The sequence below is a fragment of the Narcine bancroftii genome, chromosome 4 (assembly GCF_036971445.1).
Source record: "Narcine bancroftii isolate sNarBan1 chromosome 4, sNarBan1.hap1, whole genome shotgun sequence".
NCBI classification, from domain to species: domain Eukaryota; kingdom Metazoa; phylum Chordata; class Chondrichthyes; order Torpediniformes; family Narcinidae; genus Narcine; species Narcine bancroftii.
In genome coordinates, this window is record NC_091472.1 from 225,002,365 (window position 1) to 225,021,913 (window position 19,549).

The window sequence follows — 19,549 nt, forward strand, 5'->3', positions numbered from 1 at the left end:
TTCTGTTGATTGGGTTAATGTGGAGCCCTTGTGCTCTCTCATGGTTATCTCAGAAATTTACATGGATCTTCCCCAGATTTACTTATTTTTAAAACGATGTTGTGTCATTGTATTTCATTAAATTAATTCAATTTGCATAGAAATGAATAAGATAGGTATCATTTAGGTGACAAAGTGTGTGTGTATATAGATATATATATACCTATATACACACACACATCTGTGACATTGTGAATATGCCCCACAAGATACTGTAATAGGGGATCTTTAAATTAGTTAATGCATAATCTGTTCAACCATAGGGACATGACCTAAAGTTTATTTTATTTTATTTTATTTATATAGCACATTTAAAATAACTCACGTTGACCAAAATGCTATACAGATTATAAATTACACTTTAACTTAAGCAGCTATTTAAAGTGCAGTATAAAACGGGTTCTCGAGGTTCAGAGTTGTACAGACAACATGGTAACAATCAACTGATTTGATGGAAGGAGGAAGGTTGCTCCACAATTTGGGGGCTGCGATAGCGAAGGCGCGATCTCTCGAGTTTACGACTTGAGCGCAGAACAACCAAGTGCCCTAAATTGGCCTATCTGAGGGATCTTGAAATGGAGTAGGGTGTTAGGAGATTGGTGATGTTGGAGGGGGCTAGTCCATTAATGGCTTTGTAAACAAGCTGGAGAACTTTAACATCTGTTCTGAGCCAAACTGACAGCTAGTGAAGGGAGGCCAAAATAGGGGTGATATGGTCCCTCTTCTTGGCTCCTGTCAGGAGCCTTGCTGCCACATTCTGCACAAGTTGCAGGTGGGATTATGGTGAATGACTAATTCCCATATATAGAGAGAGTAGTTCAAATGGGAGAAAATAAAGGCATGGATAACTTTCTCGAGGTTTTTCATTGACAGGAATGATTTGATTTTGGCAATAGTGCGGAGCTAGAAAAAGATAGCTTTTATTATTGCATTGATTTGTTTGTTCGAATCGAATATCACACCAAGGGATTTGACATGTGGTTTGATGTCAAAGTTGCTAAGAGTATTGGAGATACTCTTGGATGAGTTTGGGGAGATGAGTGATTGCCCTCGATAATAAAGACAAGAAACATTCATGTCAAAAGGCACCAAGCGAAACACCATCGGTTGTAATCATGTACGATATAACTATTATGGCTGTAGTGGGGGTTTCTCTGAGTAAGTGAAATTCTTCCACCATTTACAAAGTCCAAATCAGGAATATAATGAAATATTATCTACCTGCCTAGGCAAGTGCAGCTCCATGAACCTTCAGGATAAAGTGACCCAATTGATTAGCACCACTATCTTTGAAGATTGAACAGTTTCTTCCCCATAGCCATTGGACTCCTGAACCTTCCCTTGATACATTAATCAGGGATTGCTCTTGACATTACAAAAAGACTGTCTGCACTATAGTTTTAGCATGAGGACGACTGTGAACATTTACTATTTATCTGATTTATGTACCTATTCTTTTTAAGTTTACTATTATACACTTTCAGCTGCAACAAACAAGAATTTTGGTGACAATAAACTCATTATCTCCCTTAAGAAGGCAAAACTTTTCCCACCATCGAGAACATCTACAGGGAATGCTGCCATCGAAGAGCAGCAGCAATCATCAAGGGTCCACACCACCCAGGACATACATGCGCACACAGACGTTGTGAGTGTGAATATTTATACACACATACAGTGTGTAGCTTAAAAATGGAATTCCAAGAAGCTTCAGAAATTGAAATATGGAGGTCTTGCTCCCATATCTTTTTAATTTTGTCCAATGAGGTTTGCCTTGATTTCAATAAAGTGTCATATACAACATATATTAACCTTTTCTGAGATGGTTTAAGATTGTAAATTGTTTCTATCAAATTCATAACAGGAGCCTTAATAGTTGAGAATTGAGGAAGCCCCTAATTTGCAAATATCTTTTTTTTAAAAATGAGAATTTGGTAAATTGAATTTGGTAGAAAGTTGCTCAAATGTAGCAAGATTATTATCAGAAAATAAATCATAAAAATGTTTAATACCTAACCTAAACCATTCCCGGAAAGCAGTCTGTAGCGGCCCACGCGCGGGGACGCAGACCAGCCCACAAAACGGCCAAAAACGCGGACCTGGGGTTGACACCAGCCATCATCCCCCAGGTGACCTCCCACATGGCGAGAAAATGGAATGTGGCGGGAATGCTGGCCAATTCCAGGCTGGTGCTCCGATGACACAGTGGCCTGATGTCTGTGCTTGGGGCCCATATAAATGCGATGGCTAGTGCAATAAACCAGTCTCAACTTCAAGGCTTTGGTGTGTATGTCATTCTTCTCCACACCCACGTAGCGCAAGCACTACAAGTCCATCAAAGGTGGTTGAAAAAAGTAGTTAAATAGAATAAACATATGGAGTCCAATATGTTTTCTAAACTGGAACCAAATCCCAATTATGCATTTGGCCACTGGATTATTAATTTTTTTACCAATAGGAAAAGGCAAGAATGCTCCAATAAAGAAACAATATAGGAAATTTCTCAGTTGAATTTGACTCCAAATCAACCCAGATTGGGCCATCCATTTGAGAATGAAGATTTCGGAAGGGGCTGTCCACATCTGCTGCAGGCTCGCTGGTATGCATGTCAGACATGCCCTGCCACAGCGACTGGAAGGGAAATTCTGTTTTAGCTTTGGTGTTGCTGTGACACAGTGCTTCCTCCATCTCCCTTTGTCCTCAAGACCAGCCCTGCGTGTGTTCTTGAAGGAGGAGTCAGACTTGTGAATGGTGTGTTGCCAGGTCATGCGATCGGAGGCTAGAGCAGAGCACTGGCGATGGTCAATGTGACAGACACCAAGGGATTTGTTCAGAGTGTCCTTTTACCTCTTTTCCGCAGTTCCTCTGTCACAGTGGCCAGTGGAGAGTTTGTCATACAGCTCAATCCTGGGTCGGCAATGATCCTCCACCTGAAAGATGTGCTCTTCCCAGCATAGCTGTGTCTTCATCAGCATGGTCTCAATACTGGTAACCTCCACCTGTTTGAGGACTTCAATGAAGTCACTCCATTGGATGTTGAGGATGGTAATGAGGCAGCACTGGTGGTAGTGCTCAAGGAGTTGTAGGTGGTGACAGTCGGTGACCCATGACTCAGAGCCATATAGGAGGGTGCTAGGTACAACGGCTCTGTACACACTGATCTGTGTTCCTTTCTTCAGATGTTTGTTGTTCCAGACGCCAAGAAATGTCTATGGCGAATCATGCAATGACTGAGATGGCCCCCAAAGTTCCTCATCATGATCATCCAGCTACATGAAAATCAGAGTGGTCAAGTCAGACACAACAACAACCTCTCGGAGCTCTTCTCAATAGTCCTCATGCTGACTCTCTTCACCATCTTCTTCAGCATGATGCTCTAAAGGGCCACAGAAGACCTTGATGTAGACAGAGTCTACATCCGATATCACCGATTGCAGCCTGTCCAACCTGAGGCAGCTACAGTCCCACACCAAGATATTGGAGCAACTGATTTGAGAGCTACTCTTCGTCAATGATGCTGCCCTTGTTGCCCATACAGAGACAGTCCTGCAGCGTATAACGCCCTGCTTTGCGAAGGCTGCCGAGCTTGTTGGACTGGAAGTCAGCTTGAAGGCGGCAGAAGTTTTCCATCATCCTGCACCTTAGGAAGAGTACCACTCTCACCGCAAGACTGAGTTGAAGACAGTCCACCAGTTCAGCTACCTGGGGTGTACCATCTCGTCAGATGCCAAGATTGTTAAAGAGATTGACAATAGACTGGCAAAGGCAAACTGCACATTCGGCAGGGTGTACAAAAGAGTCTGGAGCCAAAATATAATCAACGAATCTTAACATCCCAATAACAGAATCTAAAATTGGGTAGAGCCAAACCTCCATTCTTTTTGAGATTTTGGAGATAAATTCTATTTAAAGGAAGACATTTATTTTTCCAAATATATGATGATATAATAGAATCAAGTGAGTAAAAAAAAGATTTAGAAACAAAAATTGGAATAGCTTGAAAATATATACTGTATAGAAATTTGTGTAAAATATTCATCTTAATAACATTAATTCTCCAATTAGGGACATCAAAAGAGGAGACCACTGATTTAATAGAACATTTTCCTTAAACAAATATTTGTGATTTTAGTCATTGTTATGTAAATGGTATGTAAATTGCCTTTTAGCAGTCTTGAAAGGTAAAACTGTGCGTAAAGGGTCTAAAGTGTTAAAAAATAGTTTGTTCTTTTTAAAATGTTATTTGTATCCAGAAAACTGACTCAATTGACGGAGAAATGTTAATACAGCAGGGATTGAAGAATTAGGGTCAGATACAAAAACCAAAAGGCCATCAGCATAAGGAGAAACTTTCTGGACCGATTCTCCAAAGGCAAGAGCCAAGGGATCTAAAGCTAAATTAAACAACAACGGGCTAAGTGGACAACGCTGTCTGGTCCCTTGATAAAGTTTAAAAGATTTCGATTGCAAAGAGTTAGAAAGAATAGATATTTCCACTGAACACTCTCTCCCCCACCACCTTGGTTCCAATTGGCCTCATTGATGTCATCATTGCCATTTATCCGACCCTAGCACAGGCAGCTTGGTCTTCTAATCACCCAGACCACCCTTTGCAACTCATCTTCTTCCACTTGCCCCCTTTGTTTTTCTTCGCCTCACCCTGCTCAACCAATCCCAAACGGGCCCCTTTCTGATCCTCCCAACCTGCCCCTTGTCCTCTTTCCATCGTCTTCTCTTCTCTCCATTCCTCATCTTGAGGAAGGCTCCTGCCCATTCTTTACTTCCCATTGACCTACTGAGTTCCAGCAGATAGTGCTAAGCATATGGGATAATAGAGTTCCTGGTTTAACCAGATTTCTAACACACACATGTTATTAAACTCTCACTTGTCAACAATCAGATTTCAGATTTATTGTCAGAGTACATATATATCACATACAACCCTGAGATTCTTTTTCCTGCGGGAAAAGGCAGAATTACCACTTATCTTGTGCAAAAAAATGTATTCAATGTACACAGGTAAACAAACAAATAATTTAAACAAACTGACTGTGCAATATAGAGAGAAAAAAAATCAATAAAGTGCAAGAGTCCTTAAAGGAGTCCTTGATTTAGTTTATCATTGATTCTGATGGTGGAGGGTAACAGCTGTTCTTGAACGTAGTTGTGCGAGTCTTGTGGTACATGTCCCTCTTTCCTGATGGTAGTATGAGAACAGAGCATGTGCTGGGTGGTGTGGATCCTTTTAATGATTGCAGCTGCTCTCCGTACATCTCTCGGTAGATATTCTCGATCATGGGGAGGGTTTTTCCTGGGATGTCCTGGGCTGTGTCCACTACCTTTTGAAGGACTTTACGTTCAGAGGTATTGATGTCCCCACACCAGACCGTGAGCACACTTTCCACCACACAGCAGTAGAAATTTGCCAGAGGTTTACCAAACCAAATAGAGAGTTAGAATTCTGGGTTTAACCAGATTTATTAAAGGCATCTTCTAACCCTCACATTTTAACAAATGCTCAGAACATCCAATATCACTCAACTATGTCAGGCAAATTTGCATTTATAGAGCACTTTGCACAAAGTCAGGACCTTGATAGTTCTTCTCAATCAATCTAACATTTCTTAAGTCCACATGGAGGGCTCACTTGGGCAATGAGGTGAAGCACTAGAACATATAGATGAGAATGCAAGGGATAGAGAACAATAGGAAGAAGCAAGAGCACCAGTCATGGATAGGAAATAGTTTGTGGGGACTGGAATACCCCATGCTATGATAGAGCATCCAATAACACAAAATGTAGGTGAATTTGTGAACTTTGTGCACAGGTAAGTTCATCACTGTAGTTCAGGAAAATTACCCTATCATCAACTCAGCAATTTTAGATATATAAATATTGAATATCATCACAGTTCCATAAGAATTGGCTTCACACAAGCAGTTTGTTCACTCATGGGGATTACAGATCAGAATTTTGGCATCATTTTATGTTTATGCCTCATTGATGATGTTAGATGTATTACAAAAAGGAAAAAAGAACATGATCAGGAAGAAAAAGCTTTAAAAAAAAAACAGCACATGCTTAGCACCGTATTGTGATCATTCACAGGCAATTGGTAGGTGGTTTATGCAGGACAATGAGTCTGCATCTCAAGTTAGGCAAGAGGGCTTCCGAAACATTGGTGGAGGAGCCTTTGGCTTTGCCAAGCAAGTTGAAGTTGAAGTTCAGGCAGAGGGATTGTGCACTGTGTCAACAGTGAAGTGGAAGATGAGGCAAAAATGAAATGGGAAGTCAAGGACCTCATTGCGCAAGAATTGACAAAATTAGACAGCATTTGGAACACAGCTAATTACCAGCATTACAGCAGCTCAGGTAACCATTTGGATTCGACTTACTTGGCTTGGTGTGCTCCTGGTCGAAAAAGTGCTACCATATTGACCTGGTTTTGTTCGTTCTGCTCCCTTGTCATCGCTTTTATATTCCTGGATGGTTATCGCTGGAGAAGCAAGCTGCAAACAGGAAGTGTCAAATGACAAGGCTGAAATCTGTCCCACTTTCACCCGCTTCCAGCATTGTCATGATCCCTCACTCGGTAGCATCCCCCAAAATCCTATCAAGTTTGGGAGAAGTCACTGCCACTTGCAAATCTTGAGTTGTTGGGGAACCAACTGGATAGAAATCAATGTTCATCAACAACCCTGCTCTGAGTTATTGCAGTCACTTGAAATGAACCAAATCAGCTCTCCAGTCTGGAAAAGCTAACAGCGAAAGTTTTCAAAGCACTTCAATCAAGAGTGCCTCTGAAAGCCATTTCTTTTCACACTTGCCTTCCCTTGGTCCATTTCAACATTGGTCTTTTCATCCTTACTAAAACCCTTCTATTTAACAGCACAGGTCCTTCATCCCAACCTGTCCACGGCGACAAACTATTCGCATTTGCCTTCATTTGGCCCAATCTTTCAAACCTCCAAACCTTTTCTGGGGCAGCTCGGTTAGCGTAGCAGTTAGCACAGTGCTACTACAGCTCCAGTGACCCAGGTTCAAATCCTGTGCTGTCTGTGAGGAGTTTGAACATTCTCCCTGTGTTGCATGAGTTTCCTCCAGGTGACCCGGTTTCCTCCCACTGTTCATCACATTCTGGCGTTGTAGGTTAATTGGCTCATGGGCTGGAAAGGCCTGTTACCATGCTGCATCTCCAAATTTTAAAACATATTTAAATTTAAATTCATCCATCCACTTGTTTAAATGTCTTTTAAATGTTACCATTATATCCACATCTACCAATTCTTCTGGCAGCTCATTACATCTACCCATCACTCTCTGTGTGGAAACAGTCCCTCAAGTCCCTTCTGAATCTTTTCCTTCTCATCTTAAACCTCTCTAGCTTTGGAGGTCCCCTACACTGGGATAATGTGACCACCCACTTTATCTATGCCATTCGTCCACAAGGTTACCCCTCAGTTTCTTTCACTCCAGGGAAATCCTGCCCCTATCCTCAGCCCCATCCTGATGCATCCCATCGAGACATTTTTTGTACAGTTCTGAGGAACATCATTGTGGGTCTGTGTTCACTGCAAGATGACAAACTACATTTTTCCTATTTCCAAATGTAAGAATATTTACCCAGAACCACTGGGAATGGGATGGTGGTGATAGGCTTCAGAGAGATTTTCTTTTAATGGGATAAAAGATTTAAGGAGGAGCAAGGGAAGGGGGCTGAGAAAGCGGGTATGGTCAAAGACATGCATATCAAGACCACACAGCAAAACCTGGACTGCAAATGTCCCACCCCTTCTTCCACCATACCAAGGTCTCGTTCTGCCAAGTCCAGGTGAGAGCACTCGTGCTCAATGGAAGAGGCATGCACCCCAACTCAAAGGTGGAGCAGAAGTAGCTCACCGTCAACCCCCAAGACTGCCGACAGTTCCGTGCCTCATTTACTGCATTTAATACACATGTAGGTGGATTTCTGAAGCTTGGGGGACTTGAAGGTTATGGGGAACAGGCAGGTAAGTAGAGCTACTCAGCCATGATCTTATTAAATGGCAGAGTAGGCTCGATGATTCAACTGGCCTCTTCCTGTTCCTACTTTGTTATTATTATTTTCTTATTTTGATTTTATTTTTGATATTATTTATTCTCAATAATTTTGTTTGGAGAACTTTTAAGTGTATGATCTTTGAAAATATTAAGGAGCTCGTTGCTCCAATTGGTTTTGACAATGGAAAACAGTTGAGAAGGCCTGAGAGACTGTTAAAGCCATCTGAGAATAGTTATTAGCAGGAATGTTCAAATCTGGTATTTTTAAAACAGTATGCCACTATCAGCCTATTTGGAGGGACAGCACGATTAACATAATGGACAGCACAATGCTGCAGTAACCTGGGTTCGAATCTAGTGCTGTCTGTAAGGAGTTTGTACGTTCTCCCCGTATCTGCATGGGCTTCCTCTGGGTGCCACGGTTTCTTCCTATGTTCCAAAGATGCACGGGATTAATTGGGTGTATTTGTGAGGTGTGGGCCCATGGATGGAAGGTATTGTGCTGTATCTCTGAACTAACCATATAACCATATAACAGTTTATGGCATGGAAACAGGCCATCTCGGCCCTTCAAGTCCACACCGGTTCACTCAAACAACTCCGCTGTGATAGTACAGATTCTATCACCAATGTGTATATGTACAGGTTGTAGTGTAGGATGATTGTGATTGGCTGAGAGTGTAGCCACACCTACTGGCAGGTCTTAAAGGATTGCTCCTAGCCAGACCAGGTCATTCTGGACTGGTTGACCTACTTGTGATATGCTCCAGTCTTTTAGTTAATAAAAGCCTTGGATCAACAAGTCTTTGGTTCTTTAATGCGCTCTACATCTGCTAGATCCCCCTGCCTATTCTCTGCCCATAACCCTCAAACCCACTCTTATCCATGTATATATCCAGACTCCTCTTAAATGAAAGAATTGACTCTGCCTCAACTATTTCCTCCAGAAGATTATTCCATTCAGCCACCACTCCCTGAGTGAATAAGCATCCTCTAACGTTTCTCCTAAAATTTTGCCACCTTACCCTCAACTTGTGTCCTCTTGTTTCAACCTCCCCTGCTCTCAGGGGGAAGAGTCTACTTGCATCTAGTCTATCTATTCCCTTCATAACTTTAAACACCTCTATTAAATCCCCTCTCAACCATCTACGTTCCAATGAATAAAGTCCTAACCTCTTCAATCTTTCTTTGTACTCTAGATATTTTAAGCCAGGCAACTTCCTTGTAAATCTTCTCTGCACCCTCTCCACCTTATCTATATCCTTCCTATAATTTGGAGACCAGAACTGAACACAATACTCCAAACCTAGCCTCACCAACGTTTTAAACAGTCGCAGCATCACTTCCCAGCTCCTATACTCTATGCTATGATTTATGAAGGCTAGCATACCAAATGCCTTCTTAACCACCCTGTCAACATGGGAATCAACCTTCAAGGAATGCTGCACCATAACTCCAAGATCTCTTTGTTCTTGTGCATTCCCCAATGTCCTCCCCTTTACTACATATGTCCTATTTTGATTATTTTTTACTGAAATGAAGCACCTTACACTTCTCTACATTAAATTCCATCTGCCATCTTTCAATCCAACTCTCCAGACAAAACAAATCCCTCTGTAGTCCCTGAAAACCTTCCTCACTATCCACCACTCCCCCTATTTTCATATAATCTGCGTATTTACTTACCCAGTTAACCACCCCATCATCCAAATCATTAATATAAATTATGAACAGCAGGGGACCTAGCACCAATCCTTGAGGTACTCCGTTCATCACAGGCTTCCATCCTGACAGACAGTTCTCCACCATGACACTCTGCTGTCTCTCCTCCAGCCACCTCTGAACCTATCTTACTATTTCTCTATTAATCCCTAGTGAGTGAACCTTCCTTACTAACCTTTCATGTGGAACCTTATCAAAAGCTTTGCCAAAATCCAGATAGACTACATCAACTGTCCTACCTTCATCCACCTTGCTTGTCACTTCTTTGAAAATCTCAACAAGGTTCGTCAGACATGATTTCCACTTCACAAACCCATGTTGGGTGCTCCTGATCAATCCCTGCTTATCTAGAAAATTTATACACACCATTTCTAAGAATACCCTCCATAACTTTCCCTACCACCGAAGTCAAGCTTACAGGCCTATAATTACTTGGCCAACACCTCGTGCCTTTTTTAAACAACAGAATTATATTAATAGCCCTCCAATCCCGTGGCACCACACCCTTCTCCAGTAATCATTGAAAAATCACTGACAGTGCCTCCACTATTTGCTCCCTGACCTTCCTTAATGTCCTAGGGAAAATCCCATCAGGACCAGGAGACTTATCCACTTTTACTGACCCTAAAAGCTCTACAACCCTCTCTTTACTTATCCCTATCTTTTCCTTAACTCAGCCATTTGCCTCATTTATCTCACATAGTCCAATGTCCTTTTCTTTGTGAACACAGATGAAAAAAAATCATTTAATATCTCTCCCAAATTCAAAAAAATATAGTGGTGGTGGAGAGACACTTATAAGACTCTCAGATGGGCACATGAATGTAAGGAACATGAAGGGTTATGGACTATGATGGAGAGAACGGTTAGATTGATCATAGAGTAGTTCATACAGGTCAGCACTGTGGGCCAATGTACCCATCCTGTGTTGTACTGTTCCAAACCTTTGCTGGCAATCAATCATTTTCAGACAGATTAAGGATTTACCATGATCGAGTCTCTCACGTTGTCATCTTCTCTCTGCCAAAAACGAAGTCTGTTGCGTTCAGCAGCTGAGGGCTCTGGTTTGGGCATCTCAGATTTCATTTCAATGTTCACAGGTGCTGCATTGTCTAACCCCACAGGCATTACCCTTTTCAAAATTCTGTTCCACCATTGCTGAAAAAAGTCAGATTAAAAATAAAAAGATGTCATGATCTGCAGATGCAAGACTGCCATATGCCCTGCTAGTTCAATTTTAAGGTCACGCACACCAAGGTGCGGTGATAGAGATTGTTTAGCGAGCAAATCAGTTGGACATCTTATACATGGCACAGGTACAACACTGTGGGAAATTTCAGGGTTACTGAGGTACAGGTACACCCCACTTTATGAATACTCGCTTTTTGAAAATTCACTTTTACAAAGAAACCTGTGTTCACTATCCAAAAGAAATTTGAATGGGTTTTCACTTTTACGAAAATAGCCTTCAATAGTAGAGAAGGGGTCTTCGCTTTACGCCATTTTGGCTTATGAAAGGTTTCATAGGAATGCTCTAACTTTGTAATGTAGGCTATACCTGTATAGAGCAAAGCCAACATCATTTTATTATAATTTGGTTCATGGGAAAGAAACTGCCCTTGAATCTGCAGCTTCCTACCGGGAAGAAGATTTACAATCTGAGCACTGTGTTGCCAAAAGATCACTAACCTGACCCTCATCTGTGTCTCTCTCCACTTGACTAGCTGAACATATCCAATTTTATAAATGATAAAGTAACCTGACTTACGATTGTTTGGGGATGGGATTTCATGAGATCATCCTGTGCAGACAGAGACTATTTCACTCTGCTGAATAAGAGAGCAAGGCAGCAGAAAGGAAATTATAGACCTTTTAGCCCGACATCAGTGATTGGGAAGCTGTTGGAGTCTATTATCAAGGGTGAGATTACAGAATACTGGAGGTGTGTGAAAAGATAGGCTCAAGAGAGTATGGTTTGTTTCCTTAAAGGAAAATCATGCCTGACAAACATATTGGAATTTTTTTTAAAGAGATTACAAGTAGGATAGACAGGGGAGAGATGTAGTGGATGTTGTGTATTTGGACTGTGATAAGGCCTTCGACAAGGTGCCACATATAAGGATGCTGCACAAGATGAGAGGTCATGGAATTACAGGAAGGATACTAGCATGGGTAAAACATTGCCTGATCAGAGTAGGAATTCTGGTTGGCTACTAGTTACCTGTGGTGATCTGCAGGGATCGGTGTTGGGGCCGCTTCTTTTAACATTGTATATAAGTGATTTGGATTACAGAATAGATGGCTTTGTGTCTAAATTTGCAGATGATTCCAAAATAGGTGATTGGAGAGGTGGTGCTGAGGACACGGAAAGGCTGCAGAGAGATGGATAGATTAAGAGATTGAGCAAAGAAATGGCAGATGAAATACCATGTTGGGAAGTGTACGGTCATACACTTTGGTACAAGAAATAGTTGGGCAGACTATTATTTAGATGGGGAGAAAATTCAAAATTCCAAGGTGCAAAAGGGCTTGGGAATCTTCATGCAGGATACCCTAAAGGTTAACCTCCAGGTTGAGTTGGTGAAGAAGGCGAATGTATATTGGCATTCATTTCTGGAGGGATAGCATTCAAGAATAAGGATGCTATAGGACACTGGTGAGACCTCACTTGGCATGTACAGTTTTGGGCATCTTTTTGATAAAAGACATGCTGACATTGGAGAAGGTTCAGAGAAGAGTGACGAGAATGACACCAGAATAAAGGGATTAATATATGAGGAACGATTATCAGCTCTTAAACTACAGAAGGATTGGGGTAGGGTGTGGAATCTCAGAGGTATTTTGAATGCTGAAAGGCCTGGACAGAGAAGATGTGGCAAGGATGTTTCCCATCGTAGGGAATTCTAGGACAAGAGGGCATAATTTCAGAATAAAAGAATGTCAATTTAAAACAGAAATGTGGAAAATTTTCTTTAGTCAGAGGGTTATGATTCTGTGGAACGTGCCTGTGAAAGTGAGGTAATTGGGTGTATTTAAGGCAGAGATTGACAGGTATTTGATTTGTCAGGGCATCAAGGGTTATGGGGAGACGACTGTGGAGAGGAGCTGAGTGGGAGGAAGAATTAGCTCATGATTAGAACAGCGGAGAAAACTTGATGGGCCAATGGGCTTTTTCTGCTTCTATATCTTGTTATTACGTTCATTTTGTCAGTGCAAAGTCCAAATCATTTAATTTTATTTCTATTTCTCGGCAGCCATGTGAAATATCTCCTAACAAGTATGCACCATGGTTTCAGCCTAATACAGATGATTAATTTTGCGAAGAAAATTCTTGTCTTAACATGCTAAAATCTTGGAAGTTTTTGTGGAAAGATAAAATGGCAAGGGTACCTTTACAAAAATTAGCTTGGAGGTATGATCTGGGAGGTTTGCAATTACCGAATTTTCAAAATTACAGGTACACGATCTTTTATCCGGACATCTAAAATCCAGAAATCTCTAAAGTCTGTAAACTGGGGAGAGAGACGGCAGTACGAGTCGGGCGGGCGAGGGACCGGCAGTACAAGTCGGGTGGGTGAGGGGGGTAGACCGGCACCACAAGTCAGGTGGGTGAGGGACCGCAGCGCGAGTTGGACGGTCGAGGGGGGATAGACCGGCAGTGCGAGTCAGGCAGTCGGGGAGGGGAGACCGGCAGTGCAAGTCAGGCGGGCGAGACTGGCAGCGCACATCAGGCAGTCAAGGGAGGAGACCGGCACCGCGAGTTGGTCGGTCGAGGGGGGATAGACCGGCAGTACGAGTCAGGTGGTCGGGGAGGGGAGACCGGCAGTGCAAGTCAGGCGGGCGAGACTGGCAGCACACATCAGGCGGTCAAGGGAGGAGTCCGGCATCGCGAGTTGGGCGGTCGGGGGGTGGGACCGGCAGCGCGAGTCGGGCGGGCAAGGGGTGAGGGAGAGACCGGGAGCCCGAGTCAGGCGGGTGATGGGGGGAGAGACCAGCAGCGTGAGTCGAGCGGGCGAGGGGGAGAGAGACCAGCAGCGCAAGTTGGGCGGGCAAGTGGCGGGGGTGGGGGAAGAGAGAGACAAAAACGCAACTGGAAGGGGGTGGGGATGGATACGGCAGCATAATTCGGGTGGGTTTAAATCTGGCTTTCCAAAATCCAGAAGAATCCAAAATTCAAAACACACTGTTCCCATGGGTTCTGGATAAAGGATCCTGTATTATAAAGTGGCACAAATGAAACTTATTAATAGCATTTTTGATTTGGAAAATTCATTAGCATGGGCTAATATTGCGTTAACTCAAATTGGTGAGAAGAAGATGAAGCAATTTATTTATAAATGAAATTCTGAATGACTACTTATTTATAATTCACCTATTTTGAGACATTTAATTGAATTATGGAGTATGATAAATGAGGAAATAGGTACAGGGGAAAATTTCAGGTAAGACACCCTTATATCAGAATAAACTTTTTAATTTTACTCTTAATAATCAACTTTTGAAAATATGGGATCAGAAAGGAATTAAAACTGTACAAGATTGGTACAAAGCTAGTCATTTTATTTCCTTTCAAAGAATGAAAGAAAAATACGAAATACCACTAAGTACCCTTTTTTGTTATTATCAAGTTAGATCTTAATTATTTGATAATTTTGGACATGCTTTAAAGTTGCCAAGGCAGTCAAAATCTGCAATTCTACTTATGGAAGGCAGGAATTAAAAAAAAATTGTATATGAAATATATTCGTTATTACAGAATAAAATGCCTAAATTAGATTTGCATTGACTAGATTAAAGTGGGATTTGGGAATAGCAATTGATCAGGAAGTTTGGAGCAATTTATGTAAAGATAGTATGACTAAGATTGTCAATGTAAGATATAGATTAGTTTATTATAATTTTATACATCAGTTCCATTTAACTCCTGAAAAATTAAAGAATTTAATTTCTTCAGATTTATGTTTTAGGTGTCATAAAGAAGTAGGTTCTTTTTTTACATTCTACTTGGTCATGTGATACTATTAAACCTTTTTGGACATGACTTAAGGAGGTTTTAGAGACAAGTTTTAAGATTAAATTGTCGATGGAACCAATATCATTTTTATTAGATAAGGTTAAAATGTTGGATTTGAAATTGAGATTAAGTAGGTATCAAATTGCATTTTTGAGATTAGCCTTGTCTGTAGCGAGAAAATGTGTAGCAATTACATGGAAAAATTAGATTGAATTAATTTTGCAATGATGGCATATGGAATTGAGATTATGCATTCCATTGGAAAATATAACATGTAATTTATGTGATAATTATCTTTTTGATCAGAAAACATGGAGCCCTTATTTGGATTATATGGGTTTAAAATTTTGAACTTTCTTCGGCCCGTTGTGGTGGTGTTACCCTATTCTGTAGCATTTAATTATGTTATTGATGGGTTATCTCCTTCTATCTTTGGGGTTGGGGGTAGTAGGGAGATGGAGGGATGGGTATTGGGGTGAACAGAAGGGAATGGGGGAGGGGGATTTGCTATATACCATATTGTTTTTTGTATACGAATTATTACATTTGAATGTAATGTGGCTTAAAATTTTAAATAAAATATTTAAAAATGTTAAAATCAGAGAAAATTAATGATGCAGGAAGAAGTCATTCAGCCCTTTGTGATCATGCCATCAAAAACCTACCCACCTCCCGACATTGGGCCTGTTACTCTCTGAGAAACACTGTGGTATTTAAATATAAAGTGTTTCTGCCTCTTCCAGGTTCTCATGTAGAGAGTTCCATCCACCTACTACATTTGAATGGAGACCTTTCTCCTCTCCCCTCCATCCCTGCCCAGATCAGTTCAACTCTATGCCCCTTAGTTTCTGACCCCTGTGCTCCAGAAAATCTGTCTTTTCAACTTTCCCCTTCATAACTTTATGTGGCTCATTTCAATCTTTCATTTCTGTTTGAAAGAGAACAATGCCAATAATCCAACCTCTGTCACTTAACCCATGTTGTACACAATTCCAGTAGAGCCTTCCTCCTTAGAATTTTATGCCTTGGCAAATAGAAGGACCCTGAATGCCCTTTCTGAAGTACCTGTAGGACTGCAGCAAGTAAGAATTTTGGTGTCAATGCACATGATAATAAACTCATTATCATAATCAAGTTTAAAGGGGATGTGTGGGGGAAGGTTTTTTTTACATAGTGGTGGGTCCCTGGAACAGACTGCCAGTGGCTGTGATAGAAGTGGATGGCATACCAGCATTTAAGAGGCTTCTCGATGGACAAGTGAATATGCAGGGATTGGTGGGCTATGGATCACGTGCAGGCTGAAGAGATTTAATTTCATTGGGAACCATGTTTTGGCACAGACTTCGTGAGATGGAAGGTCTGGTCCTGTGCAGTGCTGAAGTAACATGATTAAAATGCTGGAAATACTCAGGCAGCATCAATGGTCAGAGATAACGTTTCAGGCCTGGGAACTTACACAAGTTGTCAGCATCTCTGTAGCTTCCTAACTTGCTTCATCACACCACCTGGGATAAATATTACTCGGAACAGGTAATTATCCATTCTCAGAGATGATAAACCCCTTCATATTTCCACTTCTATTAATCTGATCCAATCTTGGTGGTTAGGCAAGAGCACTAAGGAACTCACTTGGGTAGAAGGAGTTGAGATGGAGAACAATCAAGACTTAGACTGAGGCTGGGAAGTCAGAATTTTCCATTCCTGTTTCTACGCTCCCAGACCTCATGCTTCCTGCAATGTGAATTCTTCCCTCATCCACCCCTTTTGTCCCAATAAATGAGGAGCACATTTGAGTTTTGCGAATTTACCCAAAAGACTACACTGCCCTTAATTCCACGCATTCAGCCCCCCTATTTCAGCAACAACAGAATTGTCCAGAACACACTCACAATGTGTGTACTCAAATCCTGAGAGCTTAGGTTCAAGTAGAATGTCACTCCCGCAGAGAAAGGCTTTCTCACCAAGCACCTGCGTGGATTATTTGGTAGCACCAATGTTTGCCTTCTCCAGCCATGCTACCAAATAATCCACGCAGGTGCTTGGTGAGAAAGCCTTTCTCTGCGGGAGTGACATTCTACTTGAACCTAAGCTCTCAGGATTTGAGTACATTGGTAATGGACTAAAGTTAACAACTTCTGCCCATTCACTTGAGCACAATCTACCAAGATTTCACTACCCAAAGGCTTTGTACCTGAAGTTGACTTAATGTGTCACTCGAGCCAATCGTTGAGCTGGATCTTTGATCCTGACTTGCTACTCGAAGTGTATCAGATTTTGCAGCTTGTGATAAAGTCTGGAAGAGCAAACAGTCACATTAGTCTGAAGTGCTCGGAGAAACACTGCTTCAAATACCTGTTGAACATCTACAGTTGAGTTTCGATTTTGCCCTTTGGCAAAGTGGACATCAAAGAAATGTTACTGTAAAGTTTGAGTAATTTCTTGGCTTGGATTTACCATCTCCCAACATGAGTTGCTCTCTGCCGCCATTACTGAGCAGCTGATGACACTGAGGAGTTCTTAGAACAAATGAGAATGACAAAAGAAGATGGTAGATGTTGGAATCTGGAGCAACAAGCCATCTCCTAGATGGATTCAGGGGGTCGAACATCATCCCACTCCACCATGTATGACATGTCTTTCTCTATGTGACCCCTTTCTTTCCTCTTACCCCCCATCCCCCTTTCAAGTTTGACTGTAAATGTATGACCAAAAAAATGTGCTGTATCCAGATCATGGTGCAGTCACATACACACATAATACACAGCTCATAAAAATTACATACAGTAAAATCCCAGTTATCCACAACTCAAGCAACGAGTGCCCTCAAGCAACCGGCAAAAAAATCCAGGATAATAAATAGGTAAAAGATACAAAAGTTTAAAATGGGCACCCTTAGTGGTCAGTTTGCCAATCATGCAACACACAATCTCAAGCAACTGGTAAATACACTTAACTGGCATTTACCAATCCCTGCAGGTGCTGGATATCGGAGGTTTTACTGTATATAATCATATAACAATTACAGCACAGAAACAGGCCAGTTTGGCCCTTCTAGTCCATGCTGAACACCTTCTCCCACTTCGTCCCATTGACCTGTACCCAGCCCATAACCCTCCACACCTCTCTTGTCCATATACCTATCCAATTTTTCCTTAAATATTAAAATTGAACCTACATCTACTACTTCAGCCAGAAGCTCATTTCACACTCCCACCACCCTCTGAGTGAAAAAAAAATTCTCCCTCATGTTTCCCCTATACTTTTCCCCCTTCAATCTCAATCCATATCCTCTTGTTTGAGTCTCCGCCACTCTCAATGGAAAAAGCCTGTCTCCCTCATAATTTTACTCTATCAAATCACCCTTCCATGCTCCAGGGAATAAAATCCCAGCCTGCTCAACCTTTCCCTGAAACTCAGGCAACACTCTTGAAATTTTCTCTACACTGTTTATATCCTTCCTATAATTTGGCAACCAAAACTGCACACAATATTTCAAATTTGGCCTCACCAATGCCTTATGCAACTTCAACATGACATCCCAACTCTTGTATTCAATACTCTAATTTATGGAGGCCAACATACCAAAAAGCTTTCTTCACCACCCTATCCACATTTGTCTCCACTTTCAGGGAATTATATATCAGAATTCCTAAATCCCTTTGTTCTACTGCACCCCTCAATTGTCTACCATTTAACATGTATGATCTTTGCTGATTAGTCCTACCAAAATGTAGCACTTCCCATTATCAGTATTAAAATCCATCTGCCATCTTTCAGCTCACTCTTTTAACTGACCTGTATTCCACTGCCAGCTTTGATAAACTTCTTCACTGTCCACAACACCACCAATCTGAGTATTATCTGTAGAATTACTAATCCAATTTTCCACCCTATCATGCAAACTATTAATATATATGACAAACAACAATGGACTCCACTTGTCACTGGCCTCCAAGTTGACAAACAATTTTCCACCACTCCTCTCCGGCATCTCCCGTCCAACCATTGTTGAATCCATTTCACTACTTCAACATTAATATGTAATGCTGGAACCTTCCAAATTAATCTCTTATGTGGAACCTTGTCAGAGGCCTTACTAAAGTCCATATAGACTGTGTCCACAGCCTTCCCCTTGTCAACCTTCTTAGTTACCTCCTTGAAAAATTCTGTAAGATATATTAAACATGATCTATCACGTACAAAACCGTGTTGACTACTCTGAATCAACTATCTTTCCAAATAATTGAATATACAATCTCTAAGAACACTTCCTATTAATTTAATCACTAACAATGTCAGACTCACAGACATATAATTACCAGGTTTACTTTTGGAGCCTTTTTTAAACAGCAGAAACAACAAGAGCTACCCTCCAATCTTCTGGTACGTACCCCGTTACATTTTAAATATTTCTGTCAGAGCCCCCACTATTTGTATACTAACCTCCCTCAGGATCCAACAGAATATCTTGTCAGGACCCAGAGATTTATCCACCTTTATTCCCTTTAAAATAGCCAATACTACCTCCTCAGTAATCTGTATATTATCCATGACCTTACTTCAAGATTTCCTTACTTCACCTGGCTCAATATTACTTTTCCTTAGTGAGTACTGAAGAAATATTTTTTTACATTTTCCCCATCTCTTCTGACTTCTCACATAGCCTACCCCTCTGATTCTCAAGGGGCCCAATTTTATCCCTCACTTGTGGCGGCGCACATCCTCATGGCAAA

The 19,549-nt window shown here is 41.4% G+C and overlaps 1 protein-coding gene across 18 annotated transcripts in view; it reads right to left on the reverse strand.

Moving 5' to 3' along the window:
• The window catches only part of LOC138761643 (cation channel sperm-associated targeting subunit tau-like), a 189,483-nt gene that overhangs the window by 123,595 nt on the left and 46,339 nt on the right, over positions 1 to 19,549 (reverse strand). For all 18 annotated transcript variants that reach the window (XM_069934105.1, XM_069934113.1, XM_069934107.1 and 15 more), the window contains exons 14-16: positions 17,008 to 17,109; positions 10,790 to 10,960; positions 6,436 to 6,549 (exon numbers count right to left, since the gene is read on the reverse strand). In XM_069934105.1, the coding sequence (XP_069790206.1) occupies positions 6,436 to 6,549; positions 10,790 to 10,960; positions 17,008 to 17,109 (387 nt within the window). The remainder of the gene's footprint in view (positions 1 to 6,435; positions 6,550 to 10,789; positions 10,961 to 17,007; positions 17,110 to 19,549) is intronic.